A 17,975-nucleotide genomic window follows, 5' to 3' on the forward strand; every position below is an offset into this window, starting at 1 on the left:
GTTGACTGTTGGCTGGTGAAGAAAGCCAAGAGAAACTCCTAGCACGTATTGCTAAGAGGGGATGAGGGGATAACCTATTGGCATGTCAGCTTTTGAGCTGTTAGGCTCGACCATGATTTATTTGCTTGCGTAGCCTACTAGTAACACAATGTGTACACACACACACACACACACACACACACACACACACACACACACACACACACACACACACACACACACACCCCATTGATTGTAATGAAGCTGTAATCCTGTGTGCTACTCTCCCCTGCCAACCTGGGGAGATCCTCAAACTGAGCTCATTCTGCCTTCAATGCATGAGGAATGAGCAGGCCACTTATCACCAGACAGGGTGGAGTTTACCCGGTAGGACGTGGAAGGAACAACGTTATTCCAACCAGTTCATTTCCCCTCCATCAGGTGCCCCGGCTGACCAGGGGGAGGCAGTATAGAGACCAGGATTACTGCATTTTTTTGTGAGGGTACCTAGTACCTACCCTAGTGGACACAGGGAGAACATGCAAACTCCACAGAGGAGTTTGCAGAGGTCCTTTTGCCAACCCCACCTAGGTATGGGCATTGATGACACAGAGGAGAGAATACGCTCCCAGCACCCACAGCATCCCTGGCAGGATTTGCAACCTTCTAGCTGTGAGGCGACAGCGCAACCGACTTGGACTGCGCCACCGTGCCCCCCAAAAAACTCAGTAAATATATCATTAAAACTCGCTTTACTGATATTACTGACTCGGAACAAGATTCAACCACGTTCACAGGCTAGAAAACGGGGCATTTAGTTGGCTGCCGCTAAAACATAACTACAATACTGGCCTATCTAGGGCCCAGAAATTAAATGAGTTGAAACAAGGATTGTCCTCAGACTGGTGGCTGCATATTGCTATTCAACGATGCAACTGGAGGGCCCACTTTGGCATCGTACAGTCATCCGGGCAGCAGCTTAAATCTACTTATGTTGTCAACATAGTCAAAGGGGCCATGTGATCCCAGAGCAACTCGGCCTCAAATATGTCACAGCGTGGACTCCTCGGTGTTTAATGGCCGAGAGAAGCTTATGTAGACGGTGTTAATTCTCTCCTGTCTTGGACACATCCCAGCTGCTGGGGAATCCTGCTCCTGTTCACCAACTCGTTACAACATTCCCATTTACACTCATTATTAATATTCCAGAGAAAGTGGATGTGGAAGATGATAATTCATGAGCAAGGAATCTGGACTTGCCTTCATAGATGGGTTAGTATTAGTAATTAGGGGTGGCCATTTGGAGACATTTTATTAACCGGTTACTGTTAGGCTTTGTGGGATAATTAACCGTTAGTCGTTATGGAAAACAATCGCTATTTCTTAACCATTAAAAAAAGGCAAATAAAGGGTCTTTCGAGTCCCAGTCCGCCCGGATGGAGGAATTGCCAGCCACAATGTTACGTGTGTTATCGTGAACACATGCACTGTGTTGACCACACTGTCCCAGTAGCCTAAAGGTGTTTCGAGACCACAAAATGGAATGAGCGGGTCCATTTGGTTACACACCCAACGTTAAATTACTGTGTACATTTTATATCTGTTTATATGATAATATATCAATAATATACCACTCGAGGGAGGGGGAAGACGGCTACAAATCTTGCATGGAAAAAGAGTGAGCTGGCGAGATGGGACTGTTTTTTTGTTTTTAACCAACACTGATCTGCACAACCAAAGTGAAGCGATTGAAGCAACTGGAAACAAATATATATCTTCAGTCCCCAAGCCTCTAGCCTGACTTTAGCCATACTGATAACGTGGATTCACTCTTGCTTCCTCCCCTATATCATAGCGGGGAGGAGGTGTGAGTGAATCCACGTTGTGTCTGGCAAAGCACACACACACACACACACACACACACACACACACACACACACACACACAGGCCTTTCATCTGTGAGATCTCTGTATATCTGATCTCAATATATTTGCAGCAAACTTCTTCATTCAATAGAGCTAAAAACTCTAGTGGAACTTCATACAGATTTGTTAAGCTTGGGTATTGCTGTTTGCTATGTCATGTAGGATCTTTGTCCTTTTGGATGCTGGTGGTATTTGTGTACACTAGTCTATAGCTCAAGTTTGCACACGCCTGATCACATTTCAGCCCTGTTAGGACATCTCCTGAGTGACTAATGGAAGTCACTCTTCCTCCACCTACGTCCTCTCTGTGCAGTTCACTAAACAATCTAAATCTTTAATACACACCACCTCTTCATCCTCTCTAGTCTCTACACCATGACACACCCTAAACTGACATGTCATTGTAAAGCATTGTCTCTAGCTGACATCATACAGGTCTCTCTCTCTCGATAGATCATGCCTGGGATACAATGGGCTGGATTGTGCTCGACACAACAACGCATTTTGCTATAGTCACTATAAAGAGAAAGAAGTGTGTGGCTGTAGCAGCGCTGTTTCCATTCCAGGGAATGGCTGCAGACATTCTCATTCTGTTTAGGGCCCATTGTGCTGAATAGACAAGTGTCCTGACTCCTGTCCTGTACCGATTGCTAGAACTTAAAGTCACAGTAAATGGTGTGAGTATGGTGTGCTCCTCTGTGCGCAGGTCTTCGCCAGGCCAGGTTGCCTACCCAGGGCCTGCAAAGTTAGTCATAGCCAATCGGAATGGAATATTAAAAATGACTGATACATCTTGATCACATTATTCCAGAGATTGTGTACTAATTTGTGTGAATTTTGGACAAAATGTGTAGGAGTAGTAGTAGCAAAAAGTGTTTTGAAGAAAACGCAAAATGGCTTATATAGACGCGTTTCATTGCAGGCTGGATTTAGTTGGGTTTATTACTGTGTCTCATGGGAAAGGACTCTTCCACAGAAGTAGTCGAGCCTGATTGTCCTGTAGTTTGTGGAGAGAAGTAAATTGCTCTCTGCTGATGAAGGTAATTGGCTCATGCTCAGTTGTTATGTTCCGTTTCGAGTGTTTGCTATTTACCATTAACGGGAGGGGCACACGGTCACCGCGTGGGAGAACAGTTCTACACCGCCTTTGTTGTCGCTGGCAAGTTGCCGTGGCAGCAGTTTTGGGAAGTCGCTTAACTATTCTGCAGCCGCCTGTGTCACAATAGACCTCATACAGAAATTGTCCTCAACAAAAGGGAAAAAAATGATACTCGGCAATTGTTTCTCCTTCATGTGACGTTTGTTGCCCACGGTTGTAGGCTGTTCCATCTTCCTTTCCATTCCTATTCCCCAGTGGGACGGATCGTTGATACAGTATAAACACAAAACGCATTCCTCTTCTGTTAACTCTGTTGGCTTTTGAACGCCCTCCAGATTATTGCCTGGCTTTGATGAGTCAGCCTCCCACTGATCACTTGTCATGGCGTCGTCTGTCACAGGCATCATTACCAGGCAAATCCTCCAGCCTAAGCACAGACAGGTGTGTGTGAGGATGCACATGCGCAGTGCACTTTGTTTCTCCGTAGTACTGACGTTGCGTCAGTGGTGGTCAGCCGTAATCCCCCTGGTCAGATGCCAGAATACACATACCTTAACACTGTGTGCTTGCCGTACACATTTGCATTCTCTCCCTCACGCACGCACTGACACACACGCGCTTAGTAATGACATTTATTTGGAAGTTTTAGTCATAGTTATAAATAATAGACGGCACTGGAATTCCCTTCCCATCCGCTTGCATGGAGTTGCTCACCCAGAGCATACTCCCTTTTGGGTGCAGGCATTTGTTCCGACATACCAAGAGTCCGACAGTCATTAGACCGACAGGTCCGACACTCAAAAAAAGTCACCTTCTCCTGCTCCCCCCCCCCCCCCCCCATAGGCGGCGTAAACAGAATTTGTTTTCCGTCCGCCCAGATAAATAATGTCCATAACATGCTCACACACAGAACCAATTTAGCCACGGCCCACCGCCGACAAAATTCGTCCCGATTATTAACACATTTGAATTGATGCTTTAGACAAGTATACTCGTCCTATCAAATAAATACGCTTGGTGCTCAGGACGAGTATACTCGTTCTAACTTAGGCATTTTATATCGATATAAGAAAGCCTCGCTGTTTTCCATTTTTGGAATCGCTCCGGTTGCTAGGCCCGTTTGCTAGGGCCCCAGCCCCACTGTTTCGGCGTGCACATATCCATTAGCTTCTGTTTGAGCCACGGTAACGCCGGGAATGACAAGCCTTTGTCTTTTCCTCTTGTAGTGTGACATGTCAGAAAACCATCAACATTATTGACGTGGAAAGGTCGGGCACAATGAGAAAAGAGAGATGCAAAACGTAATTTAATTGACACTTAGTCACAATCAATCTGCACTTTCATTCTCTCTCTCACTCACTATCACCCTCTCATTCCCACCCCCTCAATCCTCTTTTCACTCACTCACCATCTATCTCTCACACCCCCTGTTGTGCCAGCAGATTAGTGTGTGCCCTCGGGTATTAGCCTGGATGGTGAATGCTGTGGTTTTGGCTCCACTGTTGTCCAGCTCCAGGGAACAGAATGAGTGGCTCTGTATGGGTGGCAGGTGACAGAATCAGCTCTGCTAGGACTAGCATGGCCTGAAACACTGTACCCTTGGAGCCTGGAGCACAAGGTCGTGACAGAGTCAGTTTGTTTGTGTATCGAGGGGTCTGAAATGAAAGGTTATTCGGAACACTAGAAAGTTCTCATCTGAGAGACTTTGCTAAATGTGGGCTAGACACTGTGCTTTAAATGTTGTGACAACTTGGACCTCCACTCCTCCAGTCCATAATTCATTCTGTCACCCGGAGGCTACACTTGGGTGTTCTTTCCCTTGTAGTCGGCAGGAATTGGGGAGCATTCATTTTTGCTCCAGTGATTTCATGATTTCAGTAAGGAAAACATGACATGTTGTAATAATAAAATTCATTGTTTGCCAGATGCCAGTGTGTGTCTTATAAAACTCTTAATGATTAACAATATTTCTGTCAGTAGCACAAAAGGCCCTGCAATCAGCTGAGGATTAATAAAGAGAGCACTCTTTCCTACACTTTGTTTTTATATTCGAGAGAAAGAGCTTGCTCTAGAAGGTGTTAGTGATGCGTGGGACATGAGTTTTTTGTTATCTCTTTAAAAAAAAAGTTTACAATCAGTTGAGACATTTAGGAAACTGTAGTCAAAGGAACGGTATATTCAGCACCAGGTAGGCTAATAGGCTATGCTGCAGGTTTGGTTTAGGGTATAGACAATTAATCTTTTCCCTGTCCTTTGTAATTGTGTACGCTACATGATGGAACATTCATGATAAATGTAGATAGACGGTGAGTGGCAAGGCACATTTCAAGATAAAGTTAGTTGACCTGCAGCCGGGATATCATTAGAGGCATGTACTTGATCAAATAATTAACACATTTTTCATGTGTTGACCGGACCCGCCCCGCTATAATTGTCTGAAATCTTGACCAGTCCGCCCACCCCACGGGACCTGCAGGCACCGGGCTGGCCCACGCATCACTACTAGGTGTGGTCTGCAGAGGGCAACTATGCATGTAATTTGTGATTCTGTTGAAGTTCTCTTTAACCGCACCCCTATTAGCCCACAGCCAAACCTACTAGTTGGCCTATGTTTGGAGAAAGCGTGATGTCGATCCATCCACATTCTTCTCAAGTCATGCACACAACGGGGTGTGGTGGCTATTTAGCATATGCCTTGTGGGTGTTGACAGGTACCTTGAGTGGTGTTCTCTTGTTATAAGAGGTCTCACTTGATGATTACAATGTTTTTTTTTTATTCGTTTTCTTTTTTCTTTTTCTATTTACCCTATTTTTATCCCCATTTTTTTAAATTACAATTCTTGGTTTAGCAAACCTGTCAGAAGCTTGAAGAATAAATGACAAGTTCCCCATCATATCTTGGTGTGAAAGTGAGACAAAGTTCAGCAGGGCCTGGATTTGGTGGGGCATTTTGGGAATTGTGCATATTTCAATTGACTAGAGGTTCATCTAAGTTCATCTATATTTGGGACGAATAAATCCCCCCCTATGTGAAACGTATATCCCCCCCATTTAGAGCACTATTTTTGTGAGGAGCTTGAGGACAGAGCCAGAGGTCCCCTGCTCTAACTGTATCTAGGCTGCCATTACTGCTCTAATGCTGTTGAACGCCAGCTTAAAGAAAAAGCTTACAGAACCACGTAGTTAAACTCTGCTGTTCCGAATGTGTATGGCATGCATAATGGTTTTCTAAAAATGAAAAACAAGTGCTCTCCAAGTGCACATTGAGTGTTGGTAAATTTTCACCACTGGAACATATTTTAATAGTGTACTGCAGATGTATTAACAGTTCTACTGCTTATTCCGTGTTTCCCGCATTATAATCAAAATTCCTACGCTGCCTGGATTGTTTTATTACCTTTAGATCATACGCTGAAGTATTTGGGCGTTTGATCTGTGAAAATCCGGTCCAGATCCGTACCTTAGTTTGTTTTTGGACGATCGCACCACCCGCCATCTTGCAAAGCAGAAAGGAGGGAGCTGGGAGGCTGTTGTAGTCATACAAAACCTCCGTCCGCTTGCATTGGACTCAATTTCCCAGAAGCCCTAGCAGCCCAGCATAAGTATCGATTTCTTCGTCATAACATGAAGCCCTCTCCAGCCTTCTCCGCGGAACGACTGACTTTCTTTTTTTATTATTAAAATTCGGCGATTTAGACACATAAAACAAATAGCGGGAAACGCGTAATAAGCAGGGCATATCGTTTGATCAATCAATTTAAGGCCCTGAAACTGTTAACATAATCCATTTGTTTGTGTGTTTGTCTCCATAGAGGGAATCCCTCAGGTGTACTACTTTGGCCCCTGTGGGAAATACAATGCCATGGTGCTGGAGCTGCTTGGTCCTAGTCTAGAGGACCTTTTTGACCTCTGCGACCGCACTTTCTCCCTCAAGACCGTCCTCATGATAGCCATACAGCTGGTAAGGACGCATGGAGGGCAGCCATAGCATTAGCGGTAAAGTTGCACATGCAAAGTGACCATGAAGTTGAGGATCATACTTTGTCAGAGGTTTTTCCAAATATGTTTTGTATCACTGGATTAATGAGGCCCTTCAATGTACATTTTGTATGCAATTTTATGCTCTATAATTAATTTTAAGATTGAAAGATTACTATGTGCTGCATTAGTGCATTGCGAGCTTATTTATGCAAAAGTATAAGCCTCATGTTTACATTTGAAAAGGGCCTCTGAATGAGTGTTCTCTTCTCGCTCTTGCCCACCAGATAACACGGATGGAGTATGTCCACACCAAGAGCTTGATATACAGAGATGTCAAGCCAGAGAACTTTTTGGTGGGACGGCCGGGAAGCAAGCGGCAGCACACCATCCACATAATTGACTTTGGTCTGGCCAAAGAGTACATTGATCCCGAGACCAAAAAACACATCCCTTACCGGGAGCACAAGAGCCTGACGGGCACAGCACGCTATATGAGCATCAACACACACCTGGGCAAAGGTGAGGAGAGACAAGACCGACAGGCAGTACTCCAGATGAACCATTTCACTTGAGAACTGCAGTGGTTTGTTGTATTTAAAATGGAAGGCAGTCCCAAAATGTACAGTAACAAACCCTGCCACTCTCTCTTGTCCTTAGCAGTCACTTAAGAAAATGTTCTCCGGCTTTTCCCGCACGTACAACCCTGACCCACCTTGTGTGTCTTTTCCAGAGCAAAGCAGAAGGGACGACCTGGAAGCACTGGGTCACATGTTCATGTACTTCCTACGAGGGAGCCTTCCCTGGCAGGGCCTAAAGGTGCGGTTGCATGTTGTTGGATGTCCCCCTCATGCCGTCAGAGTTCTATAATAACTTAAATGCGGCGTGCAGAGAGGTGCTGTTTCCTCTTACACTCTCTTTGGTGTGGTGTCCTGTTTCGTACATATCATCCGCATGGCCTCAGGCACACAGACTAAAGTTTACACCTCCCCAGGAAAAGAACGCCGTTCCTAACACCCTGATGGCACTGGAAGGTCTCCACACTGGTGTTCTATTTTTATATATTTGTGTGTATGTTTGTAACACTGAGTGCACATTTCATATGTTTAGGGAATCCCCACCCTTTCAGGAATATGACTTAAGAGCAAAATGGCTGCCGTGTGAACATGGTCAATTGCGTGAAGTGAATTATCATCTATGGATTTATGAATGCTTAAAACGTTGCTGTAGTTATTTCCTATGGTAAAGTCAAACACACAACCCCCTGTAGCCAGTGCATATTCATGTGACTATGACTAAAAATAAAAAAGGCTTGAGAATGCATTTGCATACATTTTCAATAAAAAGCACCTTGACGGGGGCATAGGGCTTAAGTACTTGGAGAATGAGGTTCTATTCCTCCGGTGACTCCGGCTTGGCTGGACACTCCAACAAACATAATTGGCTGAGGAAGCCAACAGTGGAGGGTGTTCTCTGTCGCTGCACTAGTGACTCCAACAGAGTTGTCAGGGCGCCTGTTAGGCAGGGAGCCAAACTGGGATAGCATGTCCTCCCAGTGAAACGTCACACTGTCACTTGAAAAGAAGCACCTACTGACAGAAGAGACATGGATGTCTACACCCTTCCCAGGGTACAGTAGCGGTTGGCAGTGACGGGGACTACAGTATGTACATTGAGGTGGGGTGCCAACAACTAGTTGTAGAAGAGAAAATAACAGTTGACAACAAAGCACCTTGTGTATGAGATTTAAATATTGTTATACCTATTCAATGAATTTTCCCCACCAGCTATGCAATGCCCCAAATTGCTGTACATTTGGCATGGCTTTACTTTGGACAGGAAACACTCGCGTCAAAGTAGATTCACCATTTTATTGCAACAAATGGTATACAGTTAAACTTGGCGTTAAAGGCTCCGCACTCTGGGAGATATTCTCTGAATTTTGTCAAAGCAGCATAAACAAGCCCAAAGTAACAGCTTGAACATATCTACAATCTCACAATATTAAATATAAGGTATTAAAGTTAAATCTGACTTGCCTAAGCCTGCAGAGCAGATACCCTGTTACATGTATTTTTCAGAATGGACAAAATTATATATTTTTAATACGGAACTAGATCATATCGACATCGGTAATATATCGGCCATAAACAGCAATTAATTATATCGGATATCGGTATCGGCCAAAATGTCTCATCGCACATCCCTAATTGATATTTAGTTTGAATCAGCAGAAGTAAATTCGAAAGTATTTGAGCCTATGCCAGACTCTGATCAAAGGTGGAGGCTGGGGTGGTGGAGGCAAGTTTGGCAGCAGCAGCGTCCGAGAAGCAATGGAAGCAGAGCTACTGTGAAGCAGTGAGCCGAATTTTAAAGGGGCCGCCTTGTTGAGGGAATGAGGCGCGATTGGAGTATGGAAGTGTGACGTGATCAGCTGAGATGTGAATGACGAATATGAAGCTAGGCTGATTGATACAATCAGCTGACTGACAGCCGATTACAGCTCTGGCAAGCGACTCACGTGTGCCTGTATAAACTAACTGTGCTTCATTTTGTGACCTTACTGTCCATATTCATATTTTGGTGGTGTGGGAGGAAGTTTCATCATTGTTCTGTCAACTGACAATTTATCTCCCTTCTCAGGCGGACACTTTGAAGGAGAGGTATCAGAAGATTGGTGACACAAAACGAGCCACACCAATTGAAGTGCTTTGTGAAAGCTTCCCCGGTCAGTAGAAACAGGCTTTGTGTCTTTTGTTATATCACCTTTTCATCACCATTTTAGTTTCACTTTACTTGTAACTGATATTTATATATTATAAACATGATAATAATTTGTGGCCTTTTGCTGCAGAAGAGATGGCCACCTACCTGCGTTATGTGAGGAGGCTGGACTTCTTCGAAAAGCCTGATTACGACTACTTGAGGAAACTCTTCACTGATCTGTTTGACCGGAACAGCTATGTCTTTGATTATGAATATGACTGGGTCGGCAAGCCACTTGTGAGTCATTCATCATCTCATCTCCCTCTCCTCTCCTTCTCCCATTATTCATCTTCCATGAATAATGGGAATGCATACTTTTAGCAAAGCCTGGCATCTTAACAATCCTCACCTTGTGGGTGTTTTGTTCTGAATTTGACTTTATATTGGGTTTTTTGCCTCTTCCTTATCACATTCTCCGTCTGTTCATCCCGTATGTCCTCCATAGCCCACACCAATAGGTCCAATCGCCAGTGACACGCCTGTACAGCCCAGCAGAGACAAAGCACAACAGCAGACCAAAAACCAGGTGAGCTTTCCACTGCTACCACCACACCCAACCATGCACATGCGAATAACGAACCATGTCATGTTACGTTTGCTATTGACCCAAACTTATCAGAAGCTTGCTAGATAATTGGTCGCTGTTCGATTCCTCTACCCCTCCTACTCTTCCTATTTCCTCCAGTTACTCTACATTCGTTGTTTTTTTATAATGAAATGCTTTCACCTACTAGCCTTGCTCTGTTAGAAAGAAAAACAGCTTATTTCACCCAAAATAACCGTTGCGATCCTGAAAGCTCTGCAGCTCAATTTGTAAAACGAAGCATCGTTTTCTTTGGCTTTAGCATTGTATGCCACACACCCAACCACTCTAAGCTTTAGTCATTGCATGCGTGAGTTGAAAATGCACAGTGCATTGTTCATACCAATAATGACAAGCTTTATGCTGCTTAGTGTGTGACGAGCTTTATACCTTTTTCCTTATTTTCTTTCCATAATTCCTTTATTAGCATGCTCTCCACGCCTTGATCTTGCCATGTTATCAGTTGGGACACAAATGATAATTCACTCGGGTCTCAGGTTAAAACACTTTTTAAATATTGCTGACTCATGTGGTACAAATCAGGTTTTCATTGTTGATCAGTCTGACTCATGGTTTCTCGTAAAGTTACAGTAAGCATAACATTAGGTTTTATGATTGACTTATTGTTGTGGACTCTAGCCCCCATTTATTACTCCCCACTCTAGTGTGATTGGCATATTTACAATATTAAACCCTCACTTATGCTTATGCACACCTTAGCATCAAAATATGTATTCCACAATGAGCGATTGTTTGAAATGGTGGTTATAAATCCTGAGTTATACTTTGTTGCACACTGGTGTCACACAGAAATCAGCAGATTACACATGCTTGTAGATCTGCTATTTTAGCTGCACAACACAGACAAGGAACTTAGAAAAATCACACCCGTGTGAAGTGAGGGGTGCTAATATATTAAAGTTAACTCATGTTGCTATGATTATGTGATGTAATGGTCATGTAAAACAAACGCAGACAAAACAAACATTAAATTCTCTTTATTGTTAATAGCATTTAATGTTTGTTCGTGGCTAAACAAACATTACACTCTGTCCATTGTCAATGGCGTTTGTTTAACTAAAAACAAACATTAAACCTGTATATTGGGAGCTCCCTGAAGGGCAGCACATAATGGAAGGTCCCAATTTTTCTCTGTACGGCAAATTAGGTCCTAGAAATTTTAAGTGAAACTATTTTGATTAATACTTGAATTCTTGAAGGGCTGTGAAGTAGGCAACTGATTACTGAATTATCAGTTGTAAGTGTATCTGATTTGATCATCAGCTTCTCTGGGACTGTTTATTGTGCTTTCCCCTTTTAAGGAAATTGAATGAAATAGAACTAGTTTTTATAAGACACCACTTTGCTAAATAGTGGTTAAATAATATCCAGAGCTAACTGTAAAAGTACATCTGTACTCACTGTAGGTGGTATCTGTCTGATCAAGGCTGTTGTTTTTATTCCTGCATGATTTATTAGTGTGTTGATCTGTGCTTTACATGCGTTTTTGCTTCCCCACCGTCCCCTTTTAACATAGATTTGTCTTAACAAGCCTGCTTCTGCTTGGGAGATGTCTTCTATAATTTCTTTTGTTTGTTTTTGTTTCTTTCCACTTTTTTTATTCACCCTCCCTCCCTCTCCTTCACCATCACCACCACCCCAACACCTCACTTCCCTCTACCCCTCCACTCCTTCAACCCCCTCGCCCCTCCCATTCTTACCCTACCACCAACACCTGCCTCCACCCCTTTTGCTCTTTGCGTCAGTCGCCTGAGCCCAAAGGAAGTGAGTCTCAGCCCACTCCCGTGACCAATAAGGAGACTCTGGGGTCGCACCTCACAGCTGAGCGGCTGGGGGGCTCTGTTCAGGTACTGCTGCTGCTGCTGCTCAGCTAGCTTAATGCATGAAGCTGCATGGCTGTCTGCGTGTCTCTGCTCCCTCTCCCAACACTGACTCCACACTGCCTGTCCACCCAGGTTGTCTATCAACCTGTGTGCTCGCACACCATTTTCAATGGCTGCGTCTGCTCGGCCTGTTCTGTCTGCATTTGCTCATGTATGTGCGGCGTGGCTAATTCGCTCTAGGCTAGTCACAGACATGACATCCAGCAGCTACTGTCATTCAAAACCTTCATGAAGAGGGGAATACATACAATACAGCATAGCCATTGTCAAGTTCGATGAGCATAGCCGGTGTTAAGTCCAAAAGCAGTGTGAATATCTATATTAAATTGGCTAAAGAGGAATCCAGTCTGTAGATGGAACTTTTCATGACTTACCACATGGTAAATAGCCATTTGTTCATTATTAGGGGTCATTATTTTGTGGAATAAATATGCCACCTAGTGTTTGTTAGTAGAATTGCACCCTAAAAAGGAAATGGGTTATACTAAGCTTCTCCACTCGCACGGCTGGAATTACGACACGATCATGACTTCATAAGAATGTTGTAATGGTCTCCAATGCAGCCGATGACGTGATGTGTGTAGGTGAAACACATTTTGTTTGGTGCGTGCAGGTGATGAGCTCAACAAATGGCGAGCTAAACACTGATGATCCCACCGCTGGACACTCCAATGCTCCCATCACTGCTCCCACCGAGATCGAAGTGGCAGATGAAACCAAGTAAGATAAATATTCTGACTTACAGAGTTTCTGTGGGTTATTAATCAAATAGTCAGAGCAGTTTAAACCACGTTGCTGCAGCTTTTAGAATACATTAATATACCATGGGAGAATGAGTCCTCTTTTGAATCATCTATTGTTGGCCTATAATTAGCTAAGATGGTACTAGTAGAAATAAAATGTGTTTGCATCAGACTGTAACAGTGAGACAGTATGGCTGATTTTCTTTCTGCATAAAGTGTAGTATTTAAAACATTTTTTTGTTTTAATCTTGATGATTATGGCGTACAGCTCATGAAAATCAAAAAATCCCATCTCAACAAATTAGAATATTTTACGAGACCACTAAAAAAATGATTTTTTTTAAACGAGAAATGTCGACCATCTGAAAAGTATATTAATGTATGCAGTCAATACTTGGTCTGGGCTACTTTTGAACAAATGCTGCCTGAAAAGGAAGATCAGCATCAACATAAAGCTTGTCAATGTACGGAGGCACACAGTGCTGTATAATAGCTGGTTGTGTTGAGACTCTGGACTTGACAAAACAGTGATGATTTTGGCCATGTTATCTGCTGGTGTTGATTCACTGACAGTGAAAACTTAACAATGGTTTCAACACAGCCATCTTTTTAGAGTACATTTTTTAGCACTTTTTAGAGTGCTTCATGGAGATGCTAATTTTCCTTTCCAGCTCGATTTGGCACCTGCCCACAGTGCCAAAACTACTAGTAACTGGTGTACTGACCATGGTATTACTGTGCTTAACTGACCAGCGAATTGGCCTGACCTGAACCCCACAGAGAATCTAGGTTGTATTGTCAAGAGGAAGGTGTGAGACATAAGACTCACCAATACAAATGCATTACGGCTGTTATCAAAGCAAACCTGGGCTTCCATAACACCTCAATAGGGACAAAGGTTGATCACCACCTAGGCAGATATTATCCCACTTATTACATGGCTACTTAATACCTAAATTAATAAATTGACAAAATGAGATATTTCCTTGCTTGCGGTAATGAAAGTATTCCATAAGTGTCGCGCTGGCCAGCGTCTGCCCAGCTGCAGCACTGCAAATAGAATCCATTTTCGGGTACTGCTTTGTCTATTTATCGCTCAAATGTTTTCAAAAACATTTTTGAGAGCAATGTTTAGCTGTAAATTACATTGTGTGTGTGTTTACATGACTGTCATGTTGGAAACGGCAGTAAATCAAGTGGGGCACAGCAGGTGCTCCGAGGGTTTGATTAGGCATGGGTCTGTTATCAAGAAATAACACACCGCTGAATTCTGCGATTGACCAATCGGAATCAAGCATTCAACCAAGCTATGTAATAATAAATGTTAACTGCCTCTATAGGATAGGTTGAAGCTTTCAACTACAGTTGGAGGCCATCGATATTGTCCTTTTCTTTTTGCTGAGGTTTGCGTGATCTGCGCAAAACCCCTTTTGGTGTTTTAAACATTATGTTATAATTTAGCTATTGGAAAATAGCAGATCTACAAGCTCATAGCGCGCCACCGAGTGGCGCGCTACGAGCTTGTAGATCTGCTATTTTTGAAAAATCGTGAAAATATTTATTTCAGAAAACTAGAGGATTTAGAAGGATTTTTTTAAATTTTGAGGTCAGGCCTAAATGGGTCAAATGATAAGGGACAATATCGGTGGCACCCAACTGTATTGGTAAATGTGTAACCATTGACACCTGAGGACAAACGGCTACTGCATCATGATGATTCATGATTAGGTGTGGCCACTAGCAGTGCAGCCTAGATAAATATTTCAGCCAGTAGGGGGCAGTGTGTACTGTGACTTTTTACTGTGACACCTTGTCAGTCCCTTTCTGCCAAACACACTTGTCTTCTGCCTGCAGGTGCTGTTGTTTCTTCAAGAGGAGAAAGAGGAAAGCCCTCCAGAGGCACAAATAGAAGACATAAAAGATTACGGGGAGGACTTGAAAACATTCTGGTCACTGTTTTAAATGGAAGCAACTACACAAGATCACCATCTTTCTTTCCAAATCCCTATCAATTGGTATATCCCCCTCACCCCCACCATCGCTCACTCTCTGCCCCCTGCCCCCCACACACACTTCTCTTTCTCAGTGCTCCCCTGCTACTGGCGGGTAAAGGAATGTTGTGGTCCTACCGACTTCACAACAGACACTTAATTCCTTTGTCAAAGAAATACAAATGTACCTGCATTATAAGAAGGGGCTCGAGAAAAAAGTTAAAAAATGAAAATGAAAAAAGGAGGAAAAAAAGCTGTAACAATGAACCGTGAATATGAAAAAAGACAAAAATAACAATACTGTTTGAAACAGTTGTATTCTAGATTCCATACAGAACATGTATTGTTCCAACAGTCAGCCATTGGTCTGAGGGAACTGTCGTGTGGGTCGAGTTGAAAGAAATCTGCTTTTTTTTTTTTCGTTTCTTTTTTTTTTAGAGAGTGAGAGGGAGAGAGAGAGAGAGAGAGAGAGTGCGTGAGAGAATAGTTCTTTATTTGTGGGATCAAGATTGAACTATACTAATGATATCACTGCAGTCACTGCAAGACATGACAGGAAGCATTTCATCTATAATTCTTTTTTTCTTTTTTTTACTTTTTTTCTTTTTTTTCCAGGATTTATGTTTTCTTTTCTTTTTTTCCATAGATGGATCTTCAGTTTTCAAAGTCAAATTCCTGGATTGAAAACAAGACTTTTCCTTTTTCTGTTGTAGTGTTCTGGAATACATTTTTTCCCCCTTCTCACTTTGGCTTTTTTTTGTCTGTCGATGTTGTAGCACAGTCACTGGCCTCAGGTACTGTGGAAGATTGAGAGAAATGGATATTATGCTCTCTTACTGTTATATTATTATTATTATATTGCACTTTTGGGGAAAATAGTAAGAAAAAAACTTAAGTGAAATTTTAGGTTTGAAATTAATGATTAAGGAAAAATCTTAATAAAGACTGAACTAGGATGAGTCCTTCACAAGACTATCTGAATTATGGCCGTGAAATGTCAATTTACATGAAATTATATTTGATTTTTATTTCTTTATACAAGATAATTTACCAGGAAATCATAGTTTGTGCCTTTCCAAGTAAAATGTTCAAAGCTCAAGTGAGTGTCCCGCAATGAGATTTTATCTGATCTGTCCCAAATGTTGCTCACTGTATAACTGTGTTGTGTGCGTGTGTGCGGGCTTGCATTTATGGATGTATTGTAAATTAATGTGCGTCATGGGACAAGTGCATGCACAGTCAAATCTGGAGTGTCAATTAAACACTCCGGATTGTACTGTGTAGGTCCCTTCCTCATACATCTTTAGTTCACATCTCTCTTCATTCTCTGCTATGACAATCAAAGCATCCATACAGTGGGGGGATTGTTGTGTCCTGAGCCTACTGTAAACTACTGTTGAAAGATTAGGACCCAGTGCGTTGTGCACGCTCAGGGGAACCTAGGAGACTATGATGACAGCAACTCAAACCTGTTTGTACTTTTTTTTTCTTGTCTTTTCTTCTGTTTGTTTGATTTATTTATCGGAAGGCCACAGTTGGACAAGCAGCTTTGTGAGGTAGTCTCATTGTTTACAGGGTCTGTTGTCTCTGAAATTAAGGGACTGCTGTTTGCTGGGCCTTAAAATGAAGAATCCACCAAATCATTAGTACTGGAATGAAAAATCAACTTTAGTTTTTTTAAACCACTGCTGCTGATAACAGTAGTTTCTAGGCATCTCAATACTAATGTGTCATTTTCTTCTATTTTTTATCTTTTTTTTCCCCGGCCTAATGAAATGTATGTCCCACAACTTGGTGCTCTGTCATCTACGATTCTACGTTATGTACAGTTAGCCATTTCAGAACTCTGCTTAAGTTTCTATATTGGAGATAGTAATTTTATGGCCTTGAATTTGTCACTGTCCCAACAGAGCCTCCTAATATCTGTGATTTGCATTGTAAATAATCTAAAATATTTAGGTTGAATTATTACACCAGACTGTTTTCATCATGACAGCAAGTTTTGAGTCATTGGAAATGAGTAATCATTCGAAGCCAGAATGTATACATCTGTCATATGAACTCTTTATTCTGGGTTATGTTCCCACAAAAACTATTTCTCAAAAACAGGACTGGTATGATTTATTAAAATGTTTTCTAAACTGGAGACTAGTTAAATGGTCAACTCCAGGGTGTTTGAGATCAAGCTGAAAAATTAAGTATTCCACTTAAACACTGCTGAAGCCACTAAGAGTTAACCTAACTGTATGAGGAACAAAATTGTTTAACGTTTTAGTAATCATATGAAAATTATGTTGCATATTTTATGGGTGTACCGTGACAGAAACTAATTGGTCAACTTGAGGGTTGGCTCTCATTTTCCAATTGTCTAGAAACCATTTAAATTGATATTAAATTGTCTAGTGTGAAGGGAAATGAAACTTTACTTGTATAAGCAAGAACTGGGTTTCAATAAGTGGAGTGTGTACCATGTTTGACTCACTCATGTGAAAAGGGAACGCACCCCTGCAAACGGCTTTGATGCTCACGAGTTTTCATGACCACAGCTTTGTTATTTGGTTATTTTTGACTACTTTGAGTTATCAACATTGCGCAAGTGTATGATGACATGCATTCTATAATAGACCCTTGCGAGGGAGAATTCATCTCAGGATATCCTGAAGACACTGCAGCGCAAAAATGGAACCAATGGTCCATTGATGGTTCAGAGGGAAATCTGGCATCCTGTCTTTAGGGTATTAGGCTGACTCTGGGTGCTAAACCTGTTCAGCTGACCAGCGTGGGACCCAGTTTGGCATAATCTTGCATTAGGTTTGTTTTATGGTTTCACAAGATTTTTGGGAAAGCGTTTATTTGGAGATGCTCAGACCAAGGTTGAACTGTGTTTGCATAACGTTTGTTAGTGTAACCATTTGCATCATGTATTTGTAAATATGAAAAGTACAGAACTTTAACTGTGAATAAAGGAACTTTTATCACGGGAAATTAATCAATCATGGATGGAGC

General features: G+C 42.3%; 1 protein-coding gene across 5 annotated transcripts in view; it reads left to right on the plus strand.

Annotated features, from left to right (window-relative positions):
- csnk1g2b (casein kinase 1, gamma 2b) overlaps window positions 1-17,958 on the plus strand; it is a 48,762-nt gene extending 30,804 nt beyond the window's left edge. For 3 of the 5 annotated variants that reach the window (XM_079506899.1, XM_079506900.1, XM_079506898.1), the window contains 8 exons: window positions 6,817-6,965; window positions 7,270-7,504; window positions 7,716-7,801; window positions 9,626-9,710; window positions 9,837-9,985; window positions 10,194-10,274; window positions 12,849-12,955; window positions 14,833-17,958. In XM_079506899.1, the coding sequence (XP_079363025.1) occupies window positions 6,817-6,965; window positions 7,270-7,504; window positions 7,716-7,801; window positions 9,626-9,710; window positions 9,837-9,985; window positions 10,194-10,274; window positions 12,849-12,955; window positions 14,833-14,887 (947 nt within the window). In that variant the 3' untranslated portion in view covers window positions 14,888-17,958. Of the gene's footprint in view, window positions 1-6,816; window positions 6,966-7,269; window positions 7,505-7,715; window positions 7,802-9,625; window positions 9,711-9,836; window positions 9,986-10,193; window positions 10,275-12,097; window positions 12,200-12,848; window positions 12,956-14,832 lie in introns of all 5 variants that reach the window. The other 2 variants (XM_079506902.1, XM_079506901.1) reach the window with 2 other exon arrangements.
- The last annotated feature ends 17 nt before the right edge of the window (window positions 17,959-17,975 follow it).

Source organism: Electrona antarctica (genome assembly GCF_951216825.1).
Source record: "Electrona antarctica genome assembly, chromosome: 7".
Lineage (NCBI taxonomy): Eukaryota > Metazoa > Chordata > Actinopteri > Myctophiformes > Myctophidae > Electrona > Electrona antarctica.